Below are 24,277 nucleotides of genomic sequence, written 5' to 3' on the forward strand. Positions count from 1 at the left end.
TACCTGAAGGATTACAGGGCACTCTTGTAGGCAAGAATGTGGGTTTTGCCTGAATTCCCTCTGAGGCAGCAGTTTTGCTCACTGCTTCTTTGCTTATCTTTGTCTTGTCGACTACAGGGCTTTAAGATCCAAGTTTGAAAAAACAAGTCAAACTGAGCTATCTTCTTTCATGAGCTGACTGCTCTTGGCTGGCCTAAAAATAACAGGCCATGTCTATCTGAAAGGATTTTGTGAACAAGGTCTTCAAAACCAGCCAGACCACTGTATGTGTTTAAAATCAAAATCATGGCTTATTTTTTAATGGTCTTCAATACACTGCCAGGCTGGTATAATCTTTAGCCCATAAGCATTCATTTACAATTATCTCAAATAGTGGGAAAACAAAGACAGCCTTTTTTTTTTAAATTGAGCAACGGAAGAGTTATTTTGAAACAATATCCCTTGGGGGAAATGGCAGGGCTTAAAGATGATATTTATTGCATACAGAGAAAACTGGGAAACTTTTAACATGAAAACTAGAGATCCCAAATCATTAACTATGTGTAGCTTTAACAAATACCCTTTGAAGCAATATTTGAAGGAAGCATTGCTAGAACAGAGTCCAGGGCTCCCTGCTCCCAGCAGTGACTGACCAGGACAGACCCACACCAAGGGCTCTGCTGGTCTGCGTTTGATTAGGAACAAGTATTTTTATCCAGCTTGATAACAGCTTAGATTATCAACTCTCAGTCTTTCTGGGCTCTTCCTTTGTCATGTGAACATGGATGAATTCTGCTGCCAGGGCAGTAGTTGTGACTAATGCAGAGCTGAGACATTGAATGCTTGTGACTTGTTGCCTTCCCAAAGATTTCCCAGGGGAGGCACAGGCATCTTCATGGGCTTCATAGGCATAATCCACATAAATTTGATTTTCTTAATCACCTTTTTCAGAGCCCTTAGAAACAGTTCACATCTCCTTGCAGGCTGAATACAGCTGAACTAGCTCAGCTCTTTTTAAATCAGGTTTAAGTGGGTTTATGAATGTTTTGCAAGTGTCACATCCCTACTAGAACAAGTTGTCCCAGTTGTACCTGGCCTGTTTTTGTTTTTCAGGAGAGCCTAGTTTTTGGTGTGAATCTGTCTGTCTGCAGTTTCATTTTCTAGAATGGGCCCTAAATGTAAATTGTAAGTTGAAAATGGTTTTCCAAGCAGGAATACTCAGACTGGCCTGTGCCTTCTTTGCTGTCTTTTCTTCATGTGGGATCAGCCACCTTTCTGAAGGGAGTTTGGCTGTCAGATGTAGGAACAGGCATGACTGAAAGGAGAATCATCCTGTGACAGGAGATTAGGTAAATTAATGGTGCTTGTGTGTTGCCACCTCAAGTCATGCACCGTGCCCAGGGAGGGGCAAGCAGCAGAAAACCCCGGCTCCCAGGAAGGCTGTATGGAGTGTGTGATCCTGTAATTAAGGGCTTTTGCAGAGTGCACAGAAGGGAAACATTTGTTCCAAATGTAGCCTAAAATTACACATTCAGAGTGAATTTAACCACTCACTATTAAAGTTTTTATTGTTCTTGATTGTGTAAGCCTCAATAATGCTGCGGCTTTATCCTGCCTCCCTATGTTTTTGTTCCTGATGTGTGCCCAGCCCAGCCTTCCTTCCTCCGCAGTGGGCAGGTTAGTGGCTAATTTTGTCACAAGAGGGCAAAGAGTGGCACCATCCAGCTCCTGCTACTGTAAATGCTGGATTGCACTGGGCACTGTCTTAGCATCTCAGTTTTTAGAGGCTGTGATGAAATGACACTTCTAAAGGAACACAAGGGCCAGTCAGTCCTTATGGCTGAGCAGGAGCAGACCCTGCCTTTGTTCTCTCCTGGCAGAAGAGATGCCAAGGAAGGACAATTAAGTCCTTTGTTCCCACAGGAGGGAGGCTCAGGTGAAGGGCTGTCTTTCCTTGGGGATGGCTGGGCTAAAAGCAGCTCCTGTTTTTGAGGTAGAGAGGGAGCACACGCATCCACAGCCCTGCCAAAACTCCCTGCTCTCTGTCAGACACGTGGGCACACAGCAAGGCCCAGTGGAAGGATGTTCATGTCCCAGTGCCTCAGTCTGGGTGGGATATATTGAGACAGCTTCCTCCAGCTGTTATAAACAGGAACCTGAATTCCCTGCTCCGGAATATTGCTTCTGAGGAGTTAACTAAAAGCTGTGCTAACAGCTTTAAACTCTGCTCTGTAAACTGTACCCAGCATGTGTCTCATGATGTGCTCTGCAGCTTGTCCAGGCTGGCTGAAAGCAGGGCTGAACCTTCACAGAGGAGAGGAATGAGGGTGTTGCCTTTGTGATCGTGGCCGAAACCCTCTGTGGCTCTTGCATAAAAGGTTTTTTGTGCTGCTCTTGCCAAAAGACTTTTTTTGAGTCCTACATTATCCATGCAGAGCTGAATATCCAGACCCTTCCGTATGCTGAAACCCTCACCCCAGGGTGCTGCCTGAATCCTGCCTGCAGCCAGGGAGTGGGAGAGGCACCCAGGACTGCAACACCAGGCACCCCTCCCTGTCCATCCCAGGGGCTTTCTCCAGCAGGACATGTGGTCTAGTGAGTCCAGCCCTGGCTCTGCACCCGCTACTAGACTCAGGAACACTCCTGCCAGCCAGGTTTCCTTAGGAAACTCCTCACCCAGCTTTGCATTTGGGTGAATTATGAAATATGTATGAGCTTTACAAGCTGCAGAGAACCTAAGCATCCTTTCAGGAGGAGAGCTGGAGCATGGCTCTGTGTTGGATTGCACCGAGCCCAGAGCCTCAGCCAGGCTGCTGAACATGTCTTCATGGGCCACAAAGCATCCTCTTTCCTCTGAGTGCCGGGGGCAGATGCCTTGTGGAGTTCTGGAAAGCCCAGCCAGGGCACTTGCCAGATGCCTCCAAGCTTGGGAGGTTACAAAGCTCAGGTTACTCACTCTGGAGTACCTACAGCCCTGGGAAATGTCACAGCCCACCGAGCTGGCAGTGTCACCCCTTCCACCACACAGCCCAAGCGGCTCCGCTGTGCCTCGTGACCAGCAACCAGCTGTAGTGCAGACAGACCAATGTCAGCTGCTGGGAACTGGGGGGTTTGGGGTTTTGTGCCCACCTTCACCTACAACCCAGGGCAGGAGAGGTAGTCCTGTGGAGCAGGAGAGTAAAAAAAAGGCCAAAGTGTTGCGATCGACCTAAAAGGGGTAGTAAATAGTGCATTGTAGTCCTGAGGTGCCTGTACCTGAGAAAAACCCTTCCCTTTCCAGAGCAAGTTATTCTGTAACAATGAAGTCCTTCTTTTAAAGCTAAGCCTGAGGCTAAAGCTGGGCTGGCAAGCCGACCTTTGTCATGTCTAGCAGTGCCCCAGCCCATGTGCCACATCCCTGCCTTCCCCACTGGCTGTCACACCAGGTCTGCTCCCCAACTTTGTCCCCAGCTGCTGTTCCTCTGGCTGAGCAGGTGGACACTGTTCTAACTGGCTGTGTAGCTCTCAGGATTTCCTGCTGAATGTTGGGAGCTGGTATTCTCCAGCCAGGCTGGGGTCTCTGAGCCATAGTTTGCTGCCTTCCAGCCTCTCTGGTTCAGCCTGACTGCTGGGGACAGCGGGACAAAGCTGAAAGTCAGTTGAGAAAATTAATGTTCTGCTGAGCTGCTGGAGCAATGGGCTTGCAGGGTGTGATGGAGTGAGGAAAGGAGCAAGACAGCAGGATTGGGAGAGGAAGGAATAGGAAGAGGGCTGTTGTTGAATCAGCTCTGCTGTACAGCATAACTTCACCCTCAGCTTTGTAACTGTCCCCATGACGTGAACTCCCCATCCACCCTTGGAGAAAATGAGCCACTTGTGCTTGGTAGTTGCACAGCAAGTGCTGGAGTTGGTGCCTTCAGGCAGTGTGGCCCTGTGGGACTTTATGACCTCCTTAAGCCCTTTGGGACCATTGCACCCTACAGAGCTCATTCTTGCCACTGTGTGGAGGAGGAGGCACAGGCCTGGCCCAGGGTGTGGTCTGGCCAGGGTGTTCCTTCCCCAGTTACTACACTTCTTTAATCCTTTAATTTAAGTGCTATTTCTGCTAGAACCTATCCTAATGCTGTACTTCTAAAAAGATCTTTTTTTTGTTTGGTAGATCTCCGAAGCTGGGAAAGACTCCTTGCCTTCTTGGTTGCACTGGAACGTGGAGAGCAGCTCCCTGGAAGGGCTGCCCCTTGACACAGACAAAGGTGTCCACTACATCTCAGTGGCCACTCTGCAGCACTTCCCAAATGGGAGCTACGTGCCACAGACCACAAACGTCTTCTCCATTGAGGTCCACCAAGAAGACCACAGCGAGCCTCAGTCGGTGCGAGTGGCCGTCCAGGACACGGGTGACGCTGCGCCGTTCGTGTGCGGCTCGGAAGAGCCAGTCACTATCCTGACGGTCATTTTGGATGCCGACCTAACAAAAATGACACCAAAGCAGAGGATTGAACTCCTAAACAGAATGAGAAGCTTCTCAGAGGTGGAGCTTCATAACATGAAGTTGGTTCCTGTTGTAAATAACAGACTCTTTGACATGTCAGCCTTCATGGCTGGACCAGGAAATGCAAAGAAGGTGGTGGAAAATGGGGCCTTACTCTCATGGAAACTGGGATGTTCTCTGAGCCAAAACAGTGTCCCCAACATCAGCAAGGTGGAGGCTCCAGCTAAGGAAGGAACCATGTCCGCCCGCCTTGGCTACCCTGTTGTTGGCTGGCACATTGCTAACAAGAAACCTCACCTCCCAAAGAGGATGCGGCGGCAGATCAACGCCACCCCCACACCTTTGACTGCTATCGGACCCCCCACCACTGCCGCACAGGAACCGCCCACCAGGATCGTCCCCACCCCGACATCACCTGCCATTGCGCCTCCCACAGAGACAACAGCACCCCCTGCCCGGGAGCCCATCCCGCTGCCGAGGAAACCCACGGTCACCATCAGAACCAGAGGGCCCATCGTTCAGACCCCCACGCTGGGTCCCATCCAGCCAACCAGGGTAGCAGAGGGCACGGGCACGGCCTCTGTGCCGATTCGCCCCACGATGCCCGGGCCTGTAGAGCCTACAGCAGTGATCACACCGCCCTCAACTACCACCAAGAAACCCAGAGTCTCCACTCTGAAGCCAGCCACGCCATCCACGACGGACTCCTCAACGGCGATAACACGAAGGCCTACTCGAAGGCCCAAAACACCTCGTCCGACCAAGCCTCCCAGCACAACCAGGTCCCCCATCTCCAAGCTGACAACAGCCTTGCCGCCGTCCCGTGTGCGCACCACGGCGAGCGGGCTGCCCCGGCCCTGGGAGCCAAACGAGCCACCCAGGCTGACAAACCACATCGACAGGGTTGACGCCTGGGAGGGCACTTACTTTGAGGTTAAGATACCATCGGATACCTTCTACGACAAGGAAGACACCACCACTGACAAGCTGCAGCTGACCTTGAAGCTGAAAGAGCAGCAGATGATCGAGGAGAACTCATGGGTGCAGTTCAACAGCACCAGCCAGCTCATGTATGGCATGCCAGACCACAACCACGTCGGGAAGCACGAGTACTTCATGTATGCCACTGACAAGGGCGGGCTTTTTGCTGTGGATGCTTTTGAAATCCATGTCCACAAACGCCCACATGGGGACAAGTCTCCAGTGAAGTTCAAGGCTAGGCTGGAAGGGGACCACAACGCAGTGGTGAACGACATCCATAAGAAGATCATGCTGGTGAAGAAGCTGGCTCTGGCTTTCGGCGACAGGAACAGCAGCACCATTACAGTGCAGAACATTTCCAAAGGCTCCATCATAGTGGAGTGGACTAACAACACGCTGCCCCTGGAGCCCTGCCCCCGGGAGCAGATCCGGACTTTGAGCAAAAAAATTGCAGATGACTCTGGCAGGCCAAGCCCAGCTTTCTCCAACGTCCTGCAGCCCGAGTTCAAGCCTCTGAACGTGTCAGTGGTCGGCTCTGGCAGCTGCAGGCACACCCAGTTCATCCCCGTGACCAAGGACGGCAGAGTGATCTCCGAGGCGACACCAACGGTGGCGGCAGGCAAAGACCCCGAGAAGAGCAGCGAGGATGACGTGTACTTGCACACTGTCATCCCTGCCGTGGTGGTGGCCGCCATCCTCCTTGTGGCCGGCATCATCGCCATGATCTGCTACCGCAAGAAGAGGAAAGGGAAGCTGACCATTGAAGACCAGGCCACCTTCATAAAGAAAGGCGTGCCCATCATCTTCGCCGATGAGTTGGATGACTCCAAGCCTCCGCCGTCCTCCAGCATGCCACTCATCCTCCAGGAGGAGAAAGCCCCACTGCCCCCCCCAGAGTACCCCAACCAGAGCATGCCAGAGACCACGCCGCTCAACCAGGACACCATCGGGGAGTACACGCCGCTGCGGGACGAGGACCCCAACGCACCACCCTACCAGCCTCCCCCCCCCTTCACCGCTCCCATGGAGGGGAAAGGCTCCCGCCCGAAGAACATGACCCCGTACAGGTCCCCACCACCGTACGTCCCCCCTTAATGAACAGGAGGCCCTCGGGGGGAGAAGGGGCCTCCAGCTCCACACCGGTGCTGTCTGTGGGCCGGCAGCCCCCTCGCCAGCCGGGAACACGAAACCCCAGCCCGCTCCCCAGCAGGCTCTCCCCGGCTGCACCCGCTGCACCGGAGCGCTCGCGGGACTCGCGGGGACACTTGTTTTATTTTTGCCTAACAAGCTTTGGTTTTATTTTATTCATAGAAAAAATTTCTCGGCTCAAAGATGCCTTCCCGGCGGCTGGGCTGGGGCGGTGGGCAGGGGAGGGTCGAGATGGGTCGGGCCGGGTCGGGAGGAGCAGGCAGCACTGGGGTAGCACTCTGGGTCTCCGCTGTTTGCCTTTAACACTAACTGTACTGTTTTTTCTATTCACGTGTGTCTAGCTACAGGACGTAACATGAAAGGTAGCCTAAAAATAATTAAATTCAAGGGACTTTCTGAAGTCGATGGTTTAAGTTTTTACATTTAATCTGCTGTTTACCTAAACTGGGATGCATAGTTTTGGGGAGGGGAGAGCAGTGCTGTGCTGCAGTCAAGCTCCTTGGAGATTTGGGGCTGGTTAGGGGAAGGCCTTCGAGGACAGCCAGTCTCCTCCTCCTCCTCGGTGGGAACAGCTTCTTCATTCGGGGTTTGATTCTTTTATCATTTTTATTTTATTTTTAATCAAAGAAATCCTATTTTTCTCACGGATCATTAAATAGTCATCAGCTGGGTCAGCCTGGCTTGGGGTGCCCATGGCTGAGGACGGGGTGCAGCGCTGTGCTGGGAATGCTCACAGGAGGGTGAGCAGAGCCACAACAACTTCTCTGCTTCCCAGCAAGCACCAGGGTTGGGGGGGGTTCGATTTTAAGTAAAACGCTCTCCCTGAAGGGGTTTTGGCGATGGTGGGGTGTGTTCTCCGTCCCGGCTGCTCCATGGGAGCGGTGCAGGAACGCCCTGCTGGCCCCATGCCGGCACTCTGGCCCCAGACACTGTTGGAAAAGATAAAAAAGTTTTAAAAAAATAAAAATAAAAAAATGAGAAAAAAAAAGCGCGCCAGGAATAGTTTATAGTAAAAAAAAAAAAAAAGAAAAATCAGTGCACGCTCAAATCTAATTTTTTACTAAATTTTTGATACAGCCTCCGATTGTTTTATTAAAGAAAAAAAGACTTACAAACCGGTGTGCGGCTGCCAGCAGTTTGTACGGGCTCAGCCCCCTCGGGCCGGCCCCCGGGGACCCGCCATGGTACCGGTACCTCCCCATCCCCTCCGCTCCGCGCCCCCAGAATCCCCAGCCGGGATTTGGCCGTGCGCGCCCCCGCGGAGGGCTGACCCCGCACGCCGAGGCCGGACCCGCCGCCTCCCTCCCTCCGGCCGGGAAGGATGCCCGGACGCCGCGGTGGCCTCGGGAGGGGACCGGGGAGTGCTCACACCCCGCTCCGGTCTCGGCGCCGCGGGAGTGATCTCGGCGCTGTGTGAGGACAGCCCCGCTCGGGGATGCCGGTGGCGGCTGGGGCAGATGCTGCGGGTGGTCCCGGGGCGCGCCCCCCCCCAGCCCCGCCCCCGCCGCGCCGGGGCCGCCCCGGGACAGCGGGGCGGGGGCGCCCCCTGCCGGTGCCCGCGGGCCCTGCCGGCCCAGCCCGGCCCCGCCCCGGAGCGGCGCCGCCATGTCGGGAGCGGCGGGGCCGGGTCCGCCCGCCGGGCCGGGCCGCTTCCCGCTGCCCTGCGCCCCCCGCCCCGCCGCCCCCCTGCAACTGGCCGGGGGGGCCGAGCCCGCACGCCCCGGCGTCGCCGTCATCGACCTCCGCTTCCCCCGCGGCGCGGCCGCCGACGTGAGTGCGGCCGCGCCCTCGGCGGTTACCGGGGTGGGGGGTACCGCGGTGGTCCCAGCCGATGACAGCGGGGATGCCGGGGGTGGTACCGGCGCGTGGGGGGTACCGCGGTGGTCCCAGGGGATGACAGGGGGGTACCGAGGACGGTACAGGGCCGGGGGAGTCGGGGGTCGGGTGTGGTGCCGGTCCGGAGGCGGGACGGGGAATGCCAGGGACGGCAACTGTCCCGGTGCCGGGGGGGACGGCGGTGACGGTATGGGGAGATGCCTGGGACGGTATGGGGAGATGCCAGGGGCGGTGTGGGGGGGATACCGAGGACGGTGCTGGTACTGGGTGGGTGCCGGTACTGGGTACCACCCGTACCCATGGTGGATGGGATGCTTGGGGGGTCCGGATCCCAGTGGGGGGGAATGATGCCGGTGCCCGCGCCAGTAGTGGAGGGGATGCCCATTCCGGTATGAGGGGATGCTGTTGCCGGTATGGGCGTGGTGTCGGTGCAGGCGGAGTATTGGGTGTGCCGATATGGGAGGATGCTGGTGCTGGTCCCACTGTGGGGGCGGGGTTGCCTGTGTCGGGGTTAATACGGGGGGATGCCTGTGACGGGGTCAATACGGGGGGATGCCGGAGCCGGTATGGGCGTGCCCCGGTGCGGGGCTGAGGCCGCCGGTCCCGCAGGTGCAGGAGATCGTGTTCAGGAACTTCTACACGGCGTTCCTGAGCGTGCGGGTGCAGCGGCCCGGCCCCGGCGGGTCCCGGCGCTGGGTGACGTGCCTGCGGGACCTGTGCCTGATGCCCTGCCCGCACACCGAGGAGGGCTCCCAGGACTACTTCTGCCTCCCCCGGCAACAGGTCAGCCCAGCCGGATGGTGCCCATGTCATCATCCACCCCTCTGGGACTCACCGACCCCAGGATGGCAGCTGGTGCCCAGTGCCTGGTGCTGATGCCCCAGCAACCACCACAGCCACAGTGGGGTGGCAGGTCCTGCGGTGCCATCCTGCCCCTGCCAGCCCCATTCAGCAGTGAGGGTCTCTGTGCCTCACTCAGCCCAGACAGCCACCACGGGGTGATACTTCCCTTGACTCCTCCAATCTGGGGTGGGTTGGGGCTTTTTTGGAGGATACCTCAAAAGCTGCCCCTGATCAGCACCAGCCCCTGTGGTGACACCCCCTGGCCCTTGCCCCACAGATGCTGTGTGACATGGACCAGGTGACAGCAATGCGGTTCATCCTGCGACAGCCCTCCCCAGTCTGGCTCCACTTCACCATTGAGGAGCTGCAGATTTTCCCCCCTGGGCAGAAGGTGAGTGAGTGCTGGTGCTGCCCCACTGTCAGGTGTGGGCAGGGAGCCAGGACAGGCCACCATGCCCAGCCCTGTCCCTGGCGTTGCTTCCCACACCTCTGGGAAGCACACATAGGAGTGTGGGCCCAAGTTCTCACCCTTCACTGGGGCACTTGGGGTCCCCTTGTGCTCTGAGGGTGCTGGGGAAGGGACTGCTCCACCCAGCCCCAGCCTGGCCCTGTCAGAAATGGATGTTTGAGCAGCAAGATGGAGCTGGAGGCTGCTGCAACAAGTTACAGGTGGTGAACAACCATTCAAAACACAAAATTTTCTTTAATGATGGTAAAGTGACACTACATCCATAGCAATATCAGTATGGGTGGGCTCCAAACCCCAGCAAACTGCATTGTATGAGGGATGAAGGTGAGATCTGGGACACCTTTGTGTGACCCTCTGAATCTGTTTCAGAGTCCCCAGAAGGATTTCCCCTCCTGGCTCTCCCAGCTGACCCCTCCGGAGCAGCCAGCCAGCCTGCATGGGGTGAGTGATGCCCTCTGAGGTACTGGAGAGAAGGAGGGACCTGGGTGGGGTGCTGGCTGTGAGCATCCCTCGGGATGCTGCCAAACCCATCCCTGCCCTGTTGGCTCCAGGCTCCCACCAGGAATAGCTGTGGAGCCTTGAAATAACCTGACTTGTGCTGGAAGTAGTTTGCAGTGTTCAGAAGAAAAATATCTCCGTGGGGATGTGCAATTTGAGGTGACAATTAAGTGCCTGCCCTCTAATCTGGGGACAGGAACGCCCCCAGGGGGAGCAGTGGGTGCACAGCAAGGCTCAGCCAGAGGGTGGGACACGTGGGGATGGGGACAGGGAGCAGTGGGTGTGCAGCGTCACTCAGCAGTGGGTGGGAATCATGGGGATGGGGACAGGGACATCCTCGAGGGAGTGGTGGATGCACAGCATCGCTCAGCCAGCAGATGGGAGGTGTGGGTGGAGGACAGAAATGTCCCTGTGGGACCAGTGGGTGCACAGCAAGGCTCAACCAGGAAGTAGGACATCCCTGTGCCAGTGGTGGGTGCACAGCTTCCTTCAGTGGCAGGTGGGATGCGTGGGGACAGAGCAGCCTGGCTAGTCTCTGGTGCTTTGCAAAGGGTGTGCCCTGGGGAGCACGTGTCCCAGCAAGGACAGAACATGGGCAGATGGAGGTCACAGCCACAGCATGTGTTTACAGCTTGCCAGCCACATCTAGCTGGCCTGTGGCCTTCAGTGGGCAAAGTCCAAGCAGAGTAGGGCCAGGATGGGAGCTGGCTTACCCATGGGAACATGCTGAATTATCTAGAAGTGCTGGCTGCAGGAGGGTGGCACATCACCCAGACCCACCAGGGCAGTTCTGCCACCTGGCTTCAGGGCTATGGTGCTCACACTGCACCACCAGCAAGACTGCTGTTGGCCTCGGCAGGTCTGGGAGCCACAGTCCCTGCCCAGCTGTGTGACAGTTTGGTGAGGGCACCCCAAATGGCTCAGAACATGTTCTCCTTGGCAAGGGGTGTCCAGGACAGACACCGGGGGTTGCTCTGGGCTTGGCTGTTCCCAGTATCACCACGAGGCACCCATCAGCCCAGTGCCACAGAGCTGTGCCCCAGCTGCAGGAGCTGCTGCTGAGCCTGCCAGTCGTGCCTGACTAAAGGTCCACCGGGGGTGACCCAGCACCTGCAGCTGGGTTTCTGCCCCCCAGCCCAGGGAGTGCCCCGTAGGGAGGCTGTTGGGAAACTCTGAACTGTGCAATTAAGTTTTAATCATTAGCCAGCAATTGGCTTTCTGTCCTTGTTCTAGCCACCTGCTGGCCGAAGGGCTTTGTCAGCACCACAGCACCCAGGGATCAGGGTCACTCGCTTCCCTGCCTGATTGTTTTCCTAGAGAGGGGCCCTGCTTGTCCCATGTTGGGAAACCACCACCAAGTCGAGAGCACAGACACCACTGTAGTAGTGCCTGATTCCCTGTGCATATCCATCCAGCACAGCCATCCAGCCACACCACTGCCCAAACTCAGGGTGACCCAGCCCATCCAGGCCATACCCTCTCCACAGCATTGTGATCACTTCTTTCCAGGAGTTCCCTGACCCAGAGAAGGTGTCGACAGAGGTCCAGCAAATGTGGGTGCTGACGGAGGTGATCCGGGCTCGCCAGGCAGCCACCCGCATCGGGCGCTTCGATGTGAGTGCCCCCACCCCGCTCTCAGGGACCCCAGCCTTGCTGCATGGCCTCCTGAAGGGGCTGCTCCCAGCGGGGTTGGGGTGTCCCGGCAGCGACCATGCTGTGCAGACACCCCCAGTCTCTCTTTCCCAGGTGGATGGCTGCTACGATGTCAACCTGCTTTCCTACACCTGAGCCTGCCGGTGCTGGTGCCGGCTGGAGGGAAGTGCCCCTTTCATGCTCCTGGGGCCCAAGTGGACTCCTGTGTTCCCACCTTGATCATCGACTCCATGGCCCCGAGAGGGTCCCAAACCCTCCCTGTGCCCCATTCCCAGACTCCCTCTCTGCTGCCTGGCAATGAGGGGCAGCGCTGCTGCTCTGGAGCCCCCTGTGAGCCTCTCCCGTGGGCAGAGCCCGGACCCCCACCCCGCGCTGCAAGGGGGTGCGGGGGGACTGAGGGGTGCGGGGGTGCTGGGGGGGGCACCTCGGTCACCACTAAAAGCTGCTACGTTGGCCCTGCCTGTGCCCGCCTGTCTCTGGGGGATGGGGGTGGCCGTGCCCGGCGGCCCTGGGGAGGCGGGGCCGGGGGCGGGCCGGGCCGGGGGCGGGGGCCAGGGCTTACGCCGGGCGGACTCCATGTCCCAGGCGCCCCGGGGCCGGTCCGAGCCGTGCCGGGAGGGAGGAGGAAGAGGAAGATGCTGCGGGCGGGCTGCCGCGCCGTGCTGCCCCGCCGCCCTCCGGGCTCGGCGCCGCGGAGGAGGGCCGGGGGCACCGGGGCGGGGGCCGGGGCGGAGGGGCTGAAGCAGACGCCGCTGGATGCCCTGCACCGGGCCCGCGGCGGGCGGATGGTGCCGTTCGCCGGCTGGAGCCTCCCGCTGCAGTACGAGCAGGGTCACCTCCAGTCACACCTGCACACCCGCCGCCACTGCTCCCTCTTCGACGTCACCCACATGCTGCAGGTAGTGGGGTCGGGTGGGGGTCCTGGGGCGTGGGGGACCCCTGCACCGCCTTGCACTTCCCCCCGGCCCCTTCCAGACCCGGGTGTACGGCCGGGACCGCGTCAGATTCATGGAGAGCCTGGTGGTGGGGGACATCGCCGAGCTGAAGCCAGGACAGGTACAGGGCACGGGGCGGGCACTGGGCATGCAGTGGGATCGAAGGTCCCCGGGATGCCCTGGGAGTGACCAGGCAGGCTCCCCACGCTCCCAAGGGCCACGTCCCGCAGGGCACCCTGACGCTGCTCACCAATGAGAAGGGCGGCATCACGGACGACCTCATTGTTACCAACACGTTGGAAGATCACCTGTATGTGGTGTCCAACGCCGGCTGCGCTGACAAGGACTTGGCTATCTTCAGGGTATGGGCCAGCCCGAAGTGGGAATGAGTCCTTCAACCGTTTGGTGGCACCCATGGCTGCGTGGGGTGAGGTGGCCGCGACCACATGTGGGGCTGGCACCAGCCTGGCCCCGTCCTAGCAGCCTGCTGTCACCCTGGCAGGGCAGAGCACAGGAGCTGCAGGCCACTGGCAGTGACGTCCACTTGGAGGTGTCAGACAATGCACTGCTGGCTCTGCAAGGTAGCAGGGGCCCCACGTGGGCCTGCCCTCCTCTGGGTCCTTGCCCAGTGGATGTCAGTGCCCTCCCCACATTCTTCCCTTTCCCCGGGCACTGCCATCTCCCATCCACCTACCTCCCCAGGTCCCTCCATGGCACGGGTGCTGCAGGCGGGGCTGTCGGATGACCTGGCCAAGCTCTCCTTCATGAATAGCATCAACACAACTGTCTTTGGCGTGCCAGGCTGCCGGGTCACGCGCTGCGGCTACACTGGCGAGGATGGCGTGGAGGTACCCTGGGAGCTGTGCCAGTATTCCCACCCCTGTACCAAGGGAGGGGAAGGCTGTGCCCCACTGCCCATGCCCATGTCCCTCTGCAGATCTCAGTGCCCGCGGGGCGGGCAGTGGAGCTGGCTGAGCAGCTGCTGGATGCCCCCGATGTGTGGCTGGCAGGGCTGGCAGCCAGGGACAGCCTGCGCCTGGAGGCCGGGCTCTGCCTCTACGGCAACGACATTGATGAGACCATCACCCCTGCCGAGGCTGGGCTGATGTGGACCTTGGGTAGGTTGGGGCCACATACATCCCCACCTCCTCCTGAGGTTGGGCAGGGAGACAAGGTGCCTCCAGTGGAGTACAAGGGGACCAGGCAGGCATCAGCAACCCTCTCCCACCTCTGCCCCACAGGGAAGCGCCGGCGTGCAGCCATGGACTTCCCCGGTGCTGCTGTCATCATGGCACAAGTGAAGGAGAAGCCAAGGCGCAAGCGTGTGGGGCTGACGTCAGTGGGACCCCCCATCCGGCCCCACATGGCCATCCTGGGCCCCGAGGGCAGGCCTGTGGGTAGGTGGGAGCGGCGGGGCTGGCGTGGGCACAGCCACAACCTGTGGCCATGGCAGAAGAGGGTGGTGCTGCCAGCCCCATTCACCTCCCCGTGTCCTCGTGTCACAGGCACAGTGACCAGCGGCTGCCCCTCGCCCTCCCTGGGCAAGAACATCGCCATGGGCTACGTGGAGGCGGCACACAGCCGGGCTGGCACCGAGCTCACCGTCGAGGTGCGGAAGAAACAGCACCCAGCCCTCATCACCAAGATGCCCTTTGTGCCCACCCAGTACTACACGGCCAAATGAGGCCAGTGCCCACCACAGGCACGGTTCCCCAGCCCCAATAAACACCCAGTCCCATTCTCCTGGCCTCATCTCCAGTAACAGCAGCAGTGCCAAAGCAAAGGGCAGTGGGTGGGCACAGCACTTTTAATGGTGTGGGCAGTGCCCAGATGGCGGTCCTGGCGCTCCTCACTCCCGGTGAGTCTTCGTGGGCTCCACTGCTGGGCCATCCCTGCAAGATGGGCAGTGTGAGCAGGGCTGGGGAAGCACCCCAGAATGGTACCCCAGCACAGCACCCTGGCACCAAGGTGAGCACCCATGTGTCTGCAGGGCAGGCAGGGCTCAGGGGGGACTTACTGGGATGTACTGGTCTGGGGTGCAGCTGGGGGGATGCTCACTGGGCGGCACTGGTCTCGGGCCAAAGCTGGGGAGTGCTGACTGGGAGGCACTGGTTTGGGGGCACAGCTTGGGAGGCATGTTGACGAGGGGCACCGGGCTGTACTGAGTGGGGGGCACTCACCGGGCTGTACTCACTGCTGGCGGCACCAGCAGAGTGCAGCTGGGGGTGTTCACTGGGGAGCACTGGTCGGGGGGGACAGCTGAGGAGCCGCTCACTGGGGGCACTGGGCAGGGGTCGCTCGCCGAAGCGCGTTCGGAGGCCGCAGGCCGGGCCGGGCCGGGCCGGGCAGGCCCGCGTGGGCGGTCAGCGATGGGTCAGCAGTTTTAGGCCCGGTAGCGGTCGGGACTCACCGGGGCGGGCAGTGCCGCTCGGCGGCGCCGTTCCGTCCAGCCGGGCCGGCGGGGGACAGGGAGTGCGCGCGGGGCCGGGCGGGCGCGGGGCCGGAAGCGGAGGCGGGGCCGGTGCCGGGAGAGCGGCGGGCGGCGGGGCCGGTCCGGTAGCAGAGCGCGGCCACCGCCCCGCCGTAGGCGCGCCAGGCCAGGCGGACGCCCAGCAGGCTGATGCCCAGCCAGAGCAACAGCAGCTGGCACAGCGCGGCCCGCACGTCCTGCGCCGCCCACTCGGCCGCCAGCTCCCGGCCCAGCGCCGCCAGCGCCCGCCACGGCGGCTGCCAGCCCGCCGCCACCGCCGCCATGGCCGCGAGAACCGGCAGGGGCGGGCACGGGGCGGGACTATAGCGGGGGGCGGGGCTGCCGCCAGCCCGGGCCACGGCCGCGGCACCGAGGGGCGGGGACGGCGGGGACCGGGGCGGGGGCACGGCCAGCACGGCGGGGACCGGGGTGGGAGGTGCGGAGTGAGGGGGCGTGGCCTCCTCCTGCCCCCCGCCCGCCACGGCCGCGCGGGCGGGGCGGGGCCTTTGGGGGCGGAGCTTTAATGGCGCCCCCCCCGGGGGCGGGGCCTGTGCGGCAGGCGGGGCCGTCATGGCGGGAAGCGAGGAGGAGTCCCGGTATTCGCGGCAGCTGTGCGTGAGGGGCCCGGACCGGGAACGGCACTGGGGAGGCACCGGGACAGGGGCACAGGCAGGGTGGGGGGCGGCGGGCGGCGGCGCGCCCCCGGGCCCCGCTGACGGTCCCTGCCGTTCCCCGCAGGTACGTGCTGGGCGGCGGCGCTCGGCGGCTGCCAGGGGCGGCCGTGCTGGTGTCGGGGCTGCGCGGGACCGGAGCGCAGGTGGCGGCGGCGCTGGTGCTGTCGGGGACCGGGCGCGTCGTCCTGCACGATCGCGGCGCCGCCTGCACCGCCGACCGGGCCCACCAGGTATCGGCGGGCGGGGCTCCCTGTGACGGGTACAGGTGAGGGTTAACTGTGACAGGTACAGGCACAGGTGAGGGTCGCATAACAGGTACGAGGGGGAATGCCGGTAGCGGGTACGGATATGGGTGGGGATCCTGATAACAGGTATAGACGCCCCAGTAATTGATAAAGGTATGGATGGGAGTCCCCATAACATGCGTGGTTATGGACAGGGGTGCTGGTAATGGGTACAGACCCAGGTGGGGGTCCCAGTACTAGGTACGAGTATGGATGGGGATTCCCATAATGGGTACAGACAGGGGTCCGAGGAACAGGCACAGGTATGCATGGGTTACCCCATAACATATGCAAGGGTCTTTGGAATGGATGCAGACCCAGGTGCGGGTGTGGGTGGAGGTCACAGTATGGATGCAGATGCAGCTGGGAGATCCCTGTTGCAGATATGGGTACAGGGTGAGGGGCTCCCAGTAACAGATACAAGGTGGGGGTCCTGGTAAGGTGCAGGGTGCCCCTCTGTCACAGACTGGGTCCTCAGCAGAGGTTCCCCTCATCAGTGCAGACAGGGTCCCATGGAACACCCCACTGTGGTGAGCTGCACCCCAAACCCATGGAGTGCCCCACCATGTGTCCATGTTACAGTTCCTCCTGGGGGAGAGCAATGTGGGCCAGAACCGTGCTGAGGCATCCCAGCGGGCCCTGGCTGAGCTGAACCCCTGTGTGGTGGTGGAGGCTCATACCGGGGAGCTGTCAGAGGCCTTCCTCGCCCCCTTCCAGGTGAGCCTGTGTTCCCACGCCCCAGGACCCCCTGGGACGGCGGCACCCACTGATAGTCCTGGCACAGGTGGTGGTGCTGACTGAGTCGCCGCTGGAGGAGCAGCTCCGCATTGGGAACTTCTGCCACGCTCAGGGAATCTGCTTCATTGTGGCTGATGCCAAGGGGCTGGCGGGGTAAGGGCTCTCTGCCACAGGGTCCTGCCAGTGTCTCTGGGTCACCTTATCCCCAGAGCCTCGAGCCCTGCGCTGCAGTCCCTGTCCTCTTGGTGGGGCTACTTGGTCCAAGCAGGATCTGGCAGTGCTGGGTCAGCTTGTCAGTGTGGCTTCTCTGGCAAAACCCCATTGTTCTTCTCCAGGCAGCTCTTCTGTGACTTTGGGGAGCACTTCGTCGTTGATGACCCAGCAGAAGGGGACCCAGTGTTTGCTACTGTGCAGCACATCTCCCAGGTAGGAGTAAGGGCAGCCCCAGCTGGGTCCCCCAAAATGCTGCTGCCACTTCTCTGCTGGCTCTGTGCTTCCCTAGGCTAGTTTCCCACCCTCACATCCTTCCCCTCCTCAGGGGAACCCAGGAGTGGTGACATGCCTGGGGACAGAGCACAGCCGTGGCCACCTGTTCTGCGACGGTGACCTGGTGACATTTTCTGGTGTGGAGGGGATGACAGAGCTGAACAGCCAGGGGCCTGTTCCTGTGCATGTGCTGGGTGAGACCCCTGGGGAGTCCCAGCTGCCCTGGCTCAGGGTTAGGGAATTCATTGGGTCCTTGGTGGTGACCCTGATGGGACATCCATGCCTGTCTTGTCCCCAGATGCCTTCAGGCTGGAGATCGGTGACACCAGCTCCTTCTCACCCTACCGCTGTGGGGGGCTGGTTTCACAGGTGCGGCAGCCCGAGGAGTGTTCCTATGTAAGTCCCCCTCGGCCCTGGGGTGCTGCTGCCAGGGCTGGGGCACTGCCATGCCATGCTGTGCCATGCCCAGCCCCGGAGAAGCACTTAACCCAATTCCTGGCGCTGTGCTGGCAGAAGCCCCTGTGCCAGGCACTGGAGGAGCCCAAGATCCAGGTGGCAAATCCTGAGGAACTGCCACGCAGCCGCAGCCTACACACCGCCTTCCAGGCCCTTCATGCCTTCCGCAGGGAGCAGGGCCACCTGCCCCGGCCCCGGGCACTGGTGAGTCCCTGTCCTGCCCCTGCCCAGAGCCCCTCGTCCTCCACCACTCTGCCGGGGGCTGCCCTCACCCCTCTGCCCGCAGGCAGACACTGAGCGGGTGCTGGAGCTGGCGCAGAGCCTGTGGACGCAGGAGGGTGCCCTGGACGAGGACATCGTGCGTGCCTTTGCCAGCGTGAGCGCGGGCGACCTGAGCCCTGTGGCCGCCGTCGTCGGGGGGCTGGCGGCCCAGGAGGTGCTGAAGGTGAGCGGGGCGGGGGTCCCAGGTCCCGCTGGCCATGGCTGTTCGGTAGCGTTTGGTGGCCACGAGAGGGCACTTGCGGCCTGCCTGGGGATGCCGGGACAGGCAGCAGAGCTGGGTCGGGGTGGAGGGAAACACCACCAGCCCACGGGGCCGTTCGCTCCAGGCCATCACGAGGAAGTTTCAGCCCCTGGACCAGTGGTTGTACTTCGATGCTCTGGAGTGCCTGGCGCTGGCGGGCGCCGCGCACCTGACGGAGATGGACTGTGCCCCGGTAAGACCTCGTGCCCACCCCCTCCGGGGTGCCCTGAGGTGCCGTGGCCCCTTGCTCTTACACAGATCCTCATCCCTGCAGAGAGGCTCTCGCTATGATGGCCAGATCGCCGTCTTCGGGGCCAACTTCCAGGAGCAGCTGGGCCGCCAGAAGTACCTGATGGTGAGCTGGGGAGGGGACCACGAAGCTGGGAGGCTGCAGAGCTTCCAACCAGCACGTGGGGAGCTGCAGCAGCTCTGTGCTGGCAGGTGGGAGCAGGTGCCATCGGCTGTGAGCTGCTGAAAAACTTTGCCATGATGGGGCTGGCAGCGGGGCCGGATGGGGAACTCATTGTCACTGACATGGACACTGTTGCTCTCTCCAACCTCCATCGGCAGTTTCTCTACCGTTCAGCAGATGTATCGGTGAGGCAGCAGGAGGCAGGGACTGAGTTCCCCTGAAGGGCATGTTGGCTGTCCCAGGGGTTTCCAGGGGCTGTGGTTTGGCAGAGTGCTGCCCACACACTCTCTGCCCTGGCAGAAGCCAAAGTCGATGGTGGCCGCAAAGGCTGTGCGGCGCATGAACCGTGATGTCAGGGTGACAGCTCAACAGAACCAGGTGGGACCTGCCACCGAGCCACTCTACCCAGACAGCTTCTTCCAGCACCTGGATGGTGTTGCCAGTGCCCTGGACACGCTGGAGGCTCGTGAGTGCCTTGAAGGGGAAAGGGGCCAAGCCCCTGGATGTTCCTCCTGGCTCCCCAGCACTCCTGGCTCCCCACAGGCACGTACTTGGAGAGCTGCTGCCTCCGCTGCCGCACACCACTGCTGGACTCGGGCACGGAGGGGCCACGGGGGAACGTACTGCCCATGGTGCCCCTCCTGACCAAGCCTCTGGGGCCAGCCGGGACCCCCAGGGATGGCACCTTCCCCCTCTGCACCCTGCGGTACTTCCCCCGCACCATCCAGCACACACTGCAGGTAGGCTGAGCCACCCTGGCCACAGCACCCAGCAAGGAGGCACCAGGTCCTTTGTCTTCCTTCCCCATTTCCCCTCCAGCAGTGGGCCTCAGGCAGGATGTGGCCCCAGCTGCTTCCTGCTGGTAGCCTGAGTGCTGCTGCTGGCCCCACCATAGTTTCTCCCTCCTGCGTGGTCTGGGTTATGGAGCATCAGGTGAGGTCCCAGTGCTCAACATCCATTGTCCCTCCACAGTGGGCTCGCGATGAGTTTGAGGGACTTTTCCAGCTGCCTGCAGAGCACGTCAACCGGTTCATGGAGTGAGTGGGCTTGGGGGGAGTGACACCAGGAGAGGAGCTGCCAGCCCTGGCAGGGCACTGCTGAGGCTGGGGAGAGGATGCCAGACGGCTGCATCCCACCCGGGTGTCCCACAGGAGTGCTCTCAGGCCGGCATCAGCAGTGCCTTGTTTTGCAGAGACCCGGCTTTTCTGAAGCAGCTGCCAACAGGGAAGGCCCTGGAGGTCCTGGAGCAGGTGTGGAAAAGCCTGCAGGATCGGCCGCGGGACTGGCAGGACTGTGTGTGCTGGGCACGCCGGCACTGGCAGAGCTGCTACCATGATGCTATTGCCCAGCTGCTGCACACCTTCCCCCCGGAGCATGTGAGCCCAGTGCCCAAGGGGCTGGCACCCCCTGCACCCCTCCATCTGCTGGCCACCCCACCAGAGCCAGGAGCACACATCCCTGGGCCTGACTCTTCTCTCCCTGTTCCAGGAAACCAGCCCAGGTGTCCCATTCTGGACAGGGTACAGGAGCTGTCCCCATCCACTGACATTCAATCCTGACAGTGTGAGTGCAGGGAGAGCTGTGGGGTATCCCATGGGAATGCTGCAGGCAGAGGGGGAGCCAAGTCTGTGCTGAGGTACAAGGATGCTGGACTGTGGTTGTGCTCCATCTGCCACGGCCTTTCTAGGGCTGCCAGGTCCTGGGCTGGGTCTGTCCTTGTTCTGTGGTTAGCAAGGGCAGTGCTGGGACAGCCATCATATGCTCTGTGGCCAGAGGAGGAGAGGCTCCTCCATCTCCACCTTGGGGCAAAGCCAGACTGTTCTACCACCTTGGGGCAGTGCAGGCTGCCTTTGGCCATGTAGGGCTACCCCAGAAAGGTGTCCCATGGCCCCCATTCTGCCTTGCAGGACACCCACCTGGACTATATCCTGGCCACTGCCCACCTCTTTGCCCAAGTACACAAGGTGCCACCATGCAGGGACCGGAAGGCTGCTCAGGACATCCTCCACAGTGTGGTCCTGCCACCCTTTGCACCCCAGAAAGGGCTCCAGATCTCCCTCACAGAAGAGCAGGAGGAGGTGCAAGTGCCCACGGGTGAGGTTCCTCACACTCTTGGGTCCCCTTAGACACGTGCCCTGGTCTCTCAGGCCAGCGTGGTGGTAGTGGGCCTGTGGCTGCTCGTCTCTGCTTCAGCACCCAGGAGGATCCCGACGAAGATGGGGGCACTGTGCCATGACCCTTACAGTGCCACAGTGCAGGTTTACTGCCCCAGGGATCTCTGTTCCCCCAGACCACAGGCGGCTGGCAGAGCTCACCCAGAATGTGATGCAGTGGAGACAAGAGCTGGTGGTGGGTGAGGAGGCACAAGTGCCTCTGATGGAGCCCATCCACTTTGAGAAGGTACCAGAGCTGGGCAGGTGGCCCTGCTCAGCTTGGGGGATGATGTCCCCATGGGATGCTGATGTCCCCACATGCTTCCCCACAGGACGACGATATCCACATCGACTTTATCACAGCAGCATCCAACCTGCGCGCAGAGAACTATGGCATCCCCCCCACCAACTGGCTGACGGTGAGAGGGGCAGCCTGTGGGGTCAGGGGTCCCTGTCCTGGGTGGGGCAGCTGGTGACATCCCTCCTTGTCCTCAGAGCAAGCGGATCGCTGGGCGGATCGTGCCTGCCATCATCACCACCACGGCAGCTGTGGCAGGGCTGGCATGCCTGGAGCTCTACAAGCTGGTGTGGGGGTGCCAGGACCTCAGCTGCTACCGCAACAGCAACATCTCCCTGTCCAACTGCCTGCTGCTCCGCATCCTGCCTCAGCCTCCCCCCACCTACCGGGTAGGGCCCTCTCTCCAGGGACAGCACAGGTTGGGGACACCTAGGGGTTGGTGGCATCTGCTGTGGGATGATGTCAGAGGGACCCAGGAGCAAGGGGCAGCCCTGGTTGTAGAGCACCAGAAATGGATCTGGGTGACAGAGTGGGTCAGGAACACTGCCAGGCAGCAAGAAACCAGCTCCTTCCCGTAGCTGCCCCCCAGCACTGACCTACCACTGTCCCACAAGCCCCAGCTTAGGGCCCAACCAGGATTCTGTGGGGTGCCCATGGGGTGAAGCAGCCCTGCTGCCCCACAGCAGGCCCCATGGTGAGCCCCACAGCAAAGGGCGTCAGGCTGCTGCAGCCGCACACATCTGGCTTATGGAAACCAGCTGCAGCAGCCAGAAAGCAGCTGGCACTGGGCCGGGAAGGGCCGCCCGGGGGGAGCAGGGCTGGGGGTCCCGGCGGTGGGGGGGCGAGGGAGGGAGAGCGGGGGCGGGGGCAGGCCCAGATTGGGACTGTCTGGGCTATAGAGGCCCCTTTGTCTGGGGGTTTATGGCGTGCGAGGCAGCCCTTCCGGCACGGCAGGAAGCGCCGATTGGAACCAGATTGGCCCGGGGGGCCCAGGGCCGGGGGCAGGAAAAGGGGGAGGGAGGCGACTCCACTGCCTCGCACCAACTGCAGCACCACTTTGGACTGATGGCTGCCCCACAGCCCCCTTGTGCCCTGTGGGCTGCCCAGCCCTGTGCCATCCCGGCCACAGTGCCCCTGGGTTGGCACTGTCCCTGAATGGAGGATGTTGCGGGGACTGGCCATGCTGGGACTGGCCATGCCCTCCGGGCACCTTCATGCCCCATAGTCAGGACACCCGGTGTGACATTTCACACCCAGCTGCTTGGCTGTGGTGGGAGCACATGTCCCCCAGGCCCACTTGGCATGACCTGTGTACCCACAAGGGCCTGGGGAGCCCACACTGGCGGCAGCCTTGTCCAGAGATGTGCTTCCCAGGGCCAGAAGAATCTGTTTTCAGGGTGCTAAGATGGGCAGTGGCATTCCCTCCATGCTGGGCTGTCACTGCCCTGGTGAGGATGGAGTTAAGCCCTTCCCACCCCAGTGGGATAAGAGCAGGCAGCAGAAGGCGGAGGTGAGAAGGTAGCAGAAGGCAGGAGGGAGAGTGACCAGGTGTGAACACCCCTCCTGAGCAGGGTCAGGGCCAGGCAGGCAGGGCTGGCGGTGCCTGCAGCGAGGGCAGATGGCCGGGCAGCCTTGCCAGACGGTGCGGGGCTGCATCCGGTGCTCGGCCCCAGGCTCGGCACCACGCTGGCCTCCTTGGGCTAGAGCTGGGGTCGGGGAGCCATGTGTGTGAGAAGAGGCGACTGTGTGGGGCTGGGCAGTGCTTCAATGGCCCTTTGTGCGCCTGTCCTGGCCCGGGGCTGGGGGCAGTGCTGGCCCCACACCAACCCTGACCCCTGCAGTGGACTCCAGCAGTGCTGAAGGGACAGTTGTGTCCTCTGCTGCCCCAGGACCCCAGCAGTTCTGAGGGGACATTGTGTCCCTGGCTGCCCTGGATGCCAGCAATGCTGGTGGGACAGCTGTGCCTTCATTTTGCCTGGACCACCATCCTCCCCCTGTTCCCCTGCCCTCTGACTGGTCCGCTCCCCTGCCCTCTGACTGGTCCTTTCACCTGCCCTGATGTCCCCCCACCCTCATGCCACACCAGTCCAGGCCCCATGGGATTGGGTAGCTGGGATATGGGGTGCCAGTGCTGGCTGTTACCCCTTGTTCCCCCTCACAGTACGGTGGGCAGGAATGGAGCTGCTGGGACCGGCTGGAGATGGAGGCAGTCAGCACAGACGGGCAGGCAATGACAGTGCAGGAGGTGCTGGACTGGATGCAGGTGAGCCCAGCAACAGCAGCCCCCAGTCAGGTCACCCTGGGGCTTACAGGGACAGATCCTGACACCGACCTCTTGCAGAGGACACATGGCTGGACCGTGACCATGCTCCTGCATGGTGACACCGTGCTCTATGACACAGAGCAGGATCAAGAGACACGGGCCCGGCAGCAGGCACAGAGGTAGGTCCCTGGCTCCAGGGCCCAATCCTGTCCTGTAGAGGGGGGCCCTTCCAGCCCCCTCTCGCTCCATCCTGAGCTGCTCCAGCTGCAGTGCAGCTCCCAGTCAGCTGCTGGATAAACATCCTGCCGGCAGCACTTCCTGTGGCAGGACCCCTGCCCGGCCCCTTGCTGCTGACCCCTGCATCTCACCAGCCTGGCCGGACACCCCTGAGGGGCCCAAGGTACCCCTAAGGCACCCAGCCAGCCTTGGAGGACAAAACAGTCTCCTCAAAACCCCCTTTCCCTGCTACAGGTTATCAGAGAACTTAGAGGATACTGGGATGCCACGGCAGCGGGTCCTGGAGCTACTGTATGTGTGCGAGGGAGAGGATGCTGAGGCTGAAGATAGCCGGCCCCCTCTCCTCTGCTTCCTACCCTGAGTGCAGGACTGGCACCTCCTGCCCCATGCAATAAAAGCTGCAGGATGCAGTGGCCATTGTCACAAAACCTCCTTGCTTGCCCCACCCAGCATCGGGGCACTGGCACCC

General features: G+C 61.2%; 5 protein-coding genes across 14 annotated transcripts in view; 4 read left to right on the forward strand and 1 right to left on the reverse strand.

Moving 5' to 3' along the window:
• DAG1 (dystroglycan 1) overlaps positions 1–7,251 on the forward strand; it is a 48,707-nt gene extending 41,456 nt beyond the window's left edge. For all 9 annotated transcript variants that reach the window (XM_071550639.1, XM_071550637.1, XM_071550643.1 and 6 more), the window contains one exon: positions 4,118–7,251. In XM_071550639.1, coding sequence (XP_071406740.1) covers positions 4,118–6,526 — 2,409 coding nt within the window. In that variant the 3' untranslated portion in view covers positions 6,527–7,251. The remainder of the gene's footprint in view (positions 1–4,117) is intronic.
• An 881-nt stretch (positions 7,252–8,132) lies between these two features.
• NICN1 (nicolin 1, tubulin polyglutamylase complex subunit) lies at positions 8,133–12,295 on the forward strand. Its single transcript, XM_071550647.1, has 6 exons — positions 8,133–8,350; positions 9,026–9,199; positions 9,537–9,650; positions 10,098–10,169; positions 11,736–11,840; positions 11,973–12,295. The coding sequence occupies exons 1-6, from the start codon at positions 8,186–8,188 to the stop codon at positions 12,012–12,014; spliced, it is 672 nt and encodes a 223-aa protein (XP_071406748.1). The 5' UTR covers positions 8,133–8,185; the 3' UTR covers positions 12,015–12,295.
• Positions 12,296–12,436: 141 nt separating this feature from the next.
• Positions 12,437–14,561, forward strand: AMT (aminomethyltransferase). The gene is made up of 8 exons (XM_071550650.1): positions 12,437–12,778; positions 12,855–12,935; positions 13,045–13,176; positions 13,317–13,395; positions 13,517–13,662; positions 13,752–13,932; positions 14,056–14,211; positions 14,320–14,561. Exons 1-8 carry the CDS (start codon positions 12,515–12,517, stop codon positions 14,496–14,498), a joined length of 1,218 nt encoding a protein of 405 aa, XP_071406751.1. The 5' UTR covers positions 12,437–12,514; the 3' UTR covers positions 14,499–14,561.
• Positions 14,562–14,607: 46 nt separating this feature from the next.
• TCTA (T cell leukemia translocation altered) lies at positions 14,608–15,686 on the reverse strand. Its single transcript, XM_071550652.1, has 2 exons — positions 15,225–15,686; positions 14,608–14,706 (listed from the first exon to the last, which is right to left on the reverse strand). The coding sequence occupies exons 1-2, from the start codon at positions 15,566–15,568 to the stop codon at positions 14,664–14,666; spliced, it is 387 nt and encodes a 128-aa protein (XP_071406753.1). The 5' UTR covers positions 15,569–15,686; the 3' UTR covers positions 14,608–14,663.
• Positions 15,687–15,715: 29 nt separating this feature from the next.
• Positions 15,716–24,207, forward strand: UBA7 (ubiquitin like modifier activating enzyme 7). Of its 2 annotated transcripts, none has more exons than XM_071550648.1 (24): positions 15,716–15,895; positions 16,023–16,188; positions 16,825–16,959; positions 17,027–17,133; positions 17,316–17,406; positions 17,483–17,660; positions 17,765–17,862; positions 17,980–18,126; positions 18,209–18,367; positions 18,531–18,638; positions 18,720–18,800; positions 18,887–19,042; positions 19,158–19,323; positions 19,401–19,597; positions 19,830–19,894; positions 20,050–20,233; positions 20,346–20,420; positions 20,765–20,951; positions 21,148–21,257; positions 21,343–21,429; positions 21,506–21,697; positions 23,470–23,571; positions 23,650–23,750; positions 24,043–24,207. In XM_071550648.1, exons 1-24 carry the CDS (start codon positions 15,855–15,857, stop codon positions 24,167–24,169), a joined length of 3,060 nt encoding a protein of 1,019 aa, XP_071406749.1. In that variant the 5' UTR covers positions 15,716–15,854; the 3' UTR covers positions 24,170–24,207. The 2 variants fall into 2 exon arrangements, with proteins under 2 accessions (XP_071406749.1, XP_071406750.1); XM_071550649.1 differs by having other exon boundaries at positions 17,519–17,660.
• The last annotated feature ends 70 nt before the right edge of the window (positions 24,208–24,277 follow it).

This window comes from Pithys albifrons, chromosome 3 (genome assembly GCF_047495875.1).
Source record: "Pithys albifrons albifrons isolate INPA30051 chromosome 3, PitAlb_v1, whole genome shotgun sequence".
Classification (NCBI taxonomy): domain Eukaryota; kingdom Metazoa; phylum Chordata; class Aves; order Passeriformes; family Thamnophilidae; genus Pithys; species Pithys albifrons.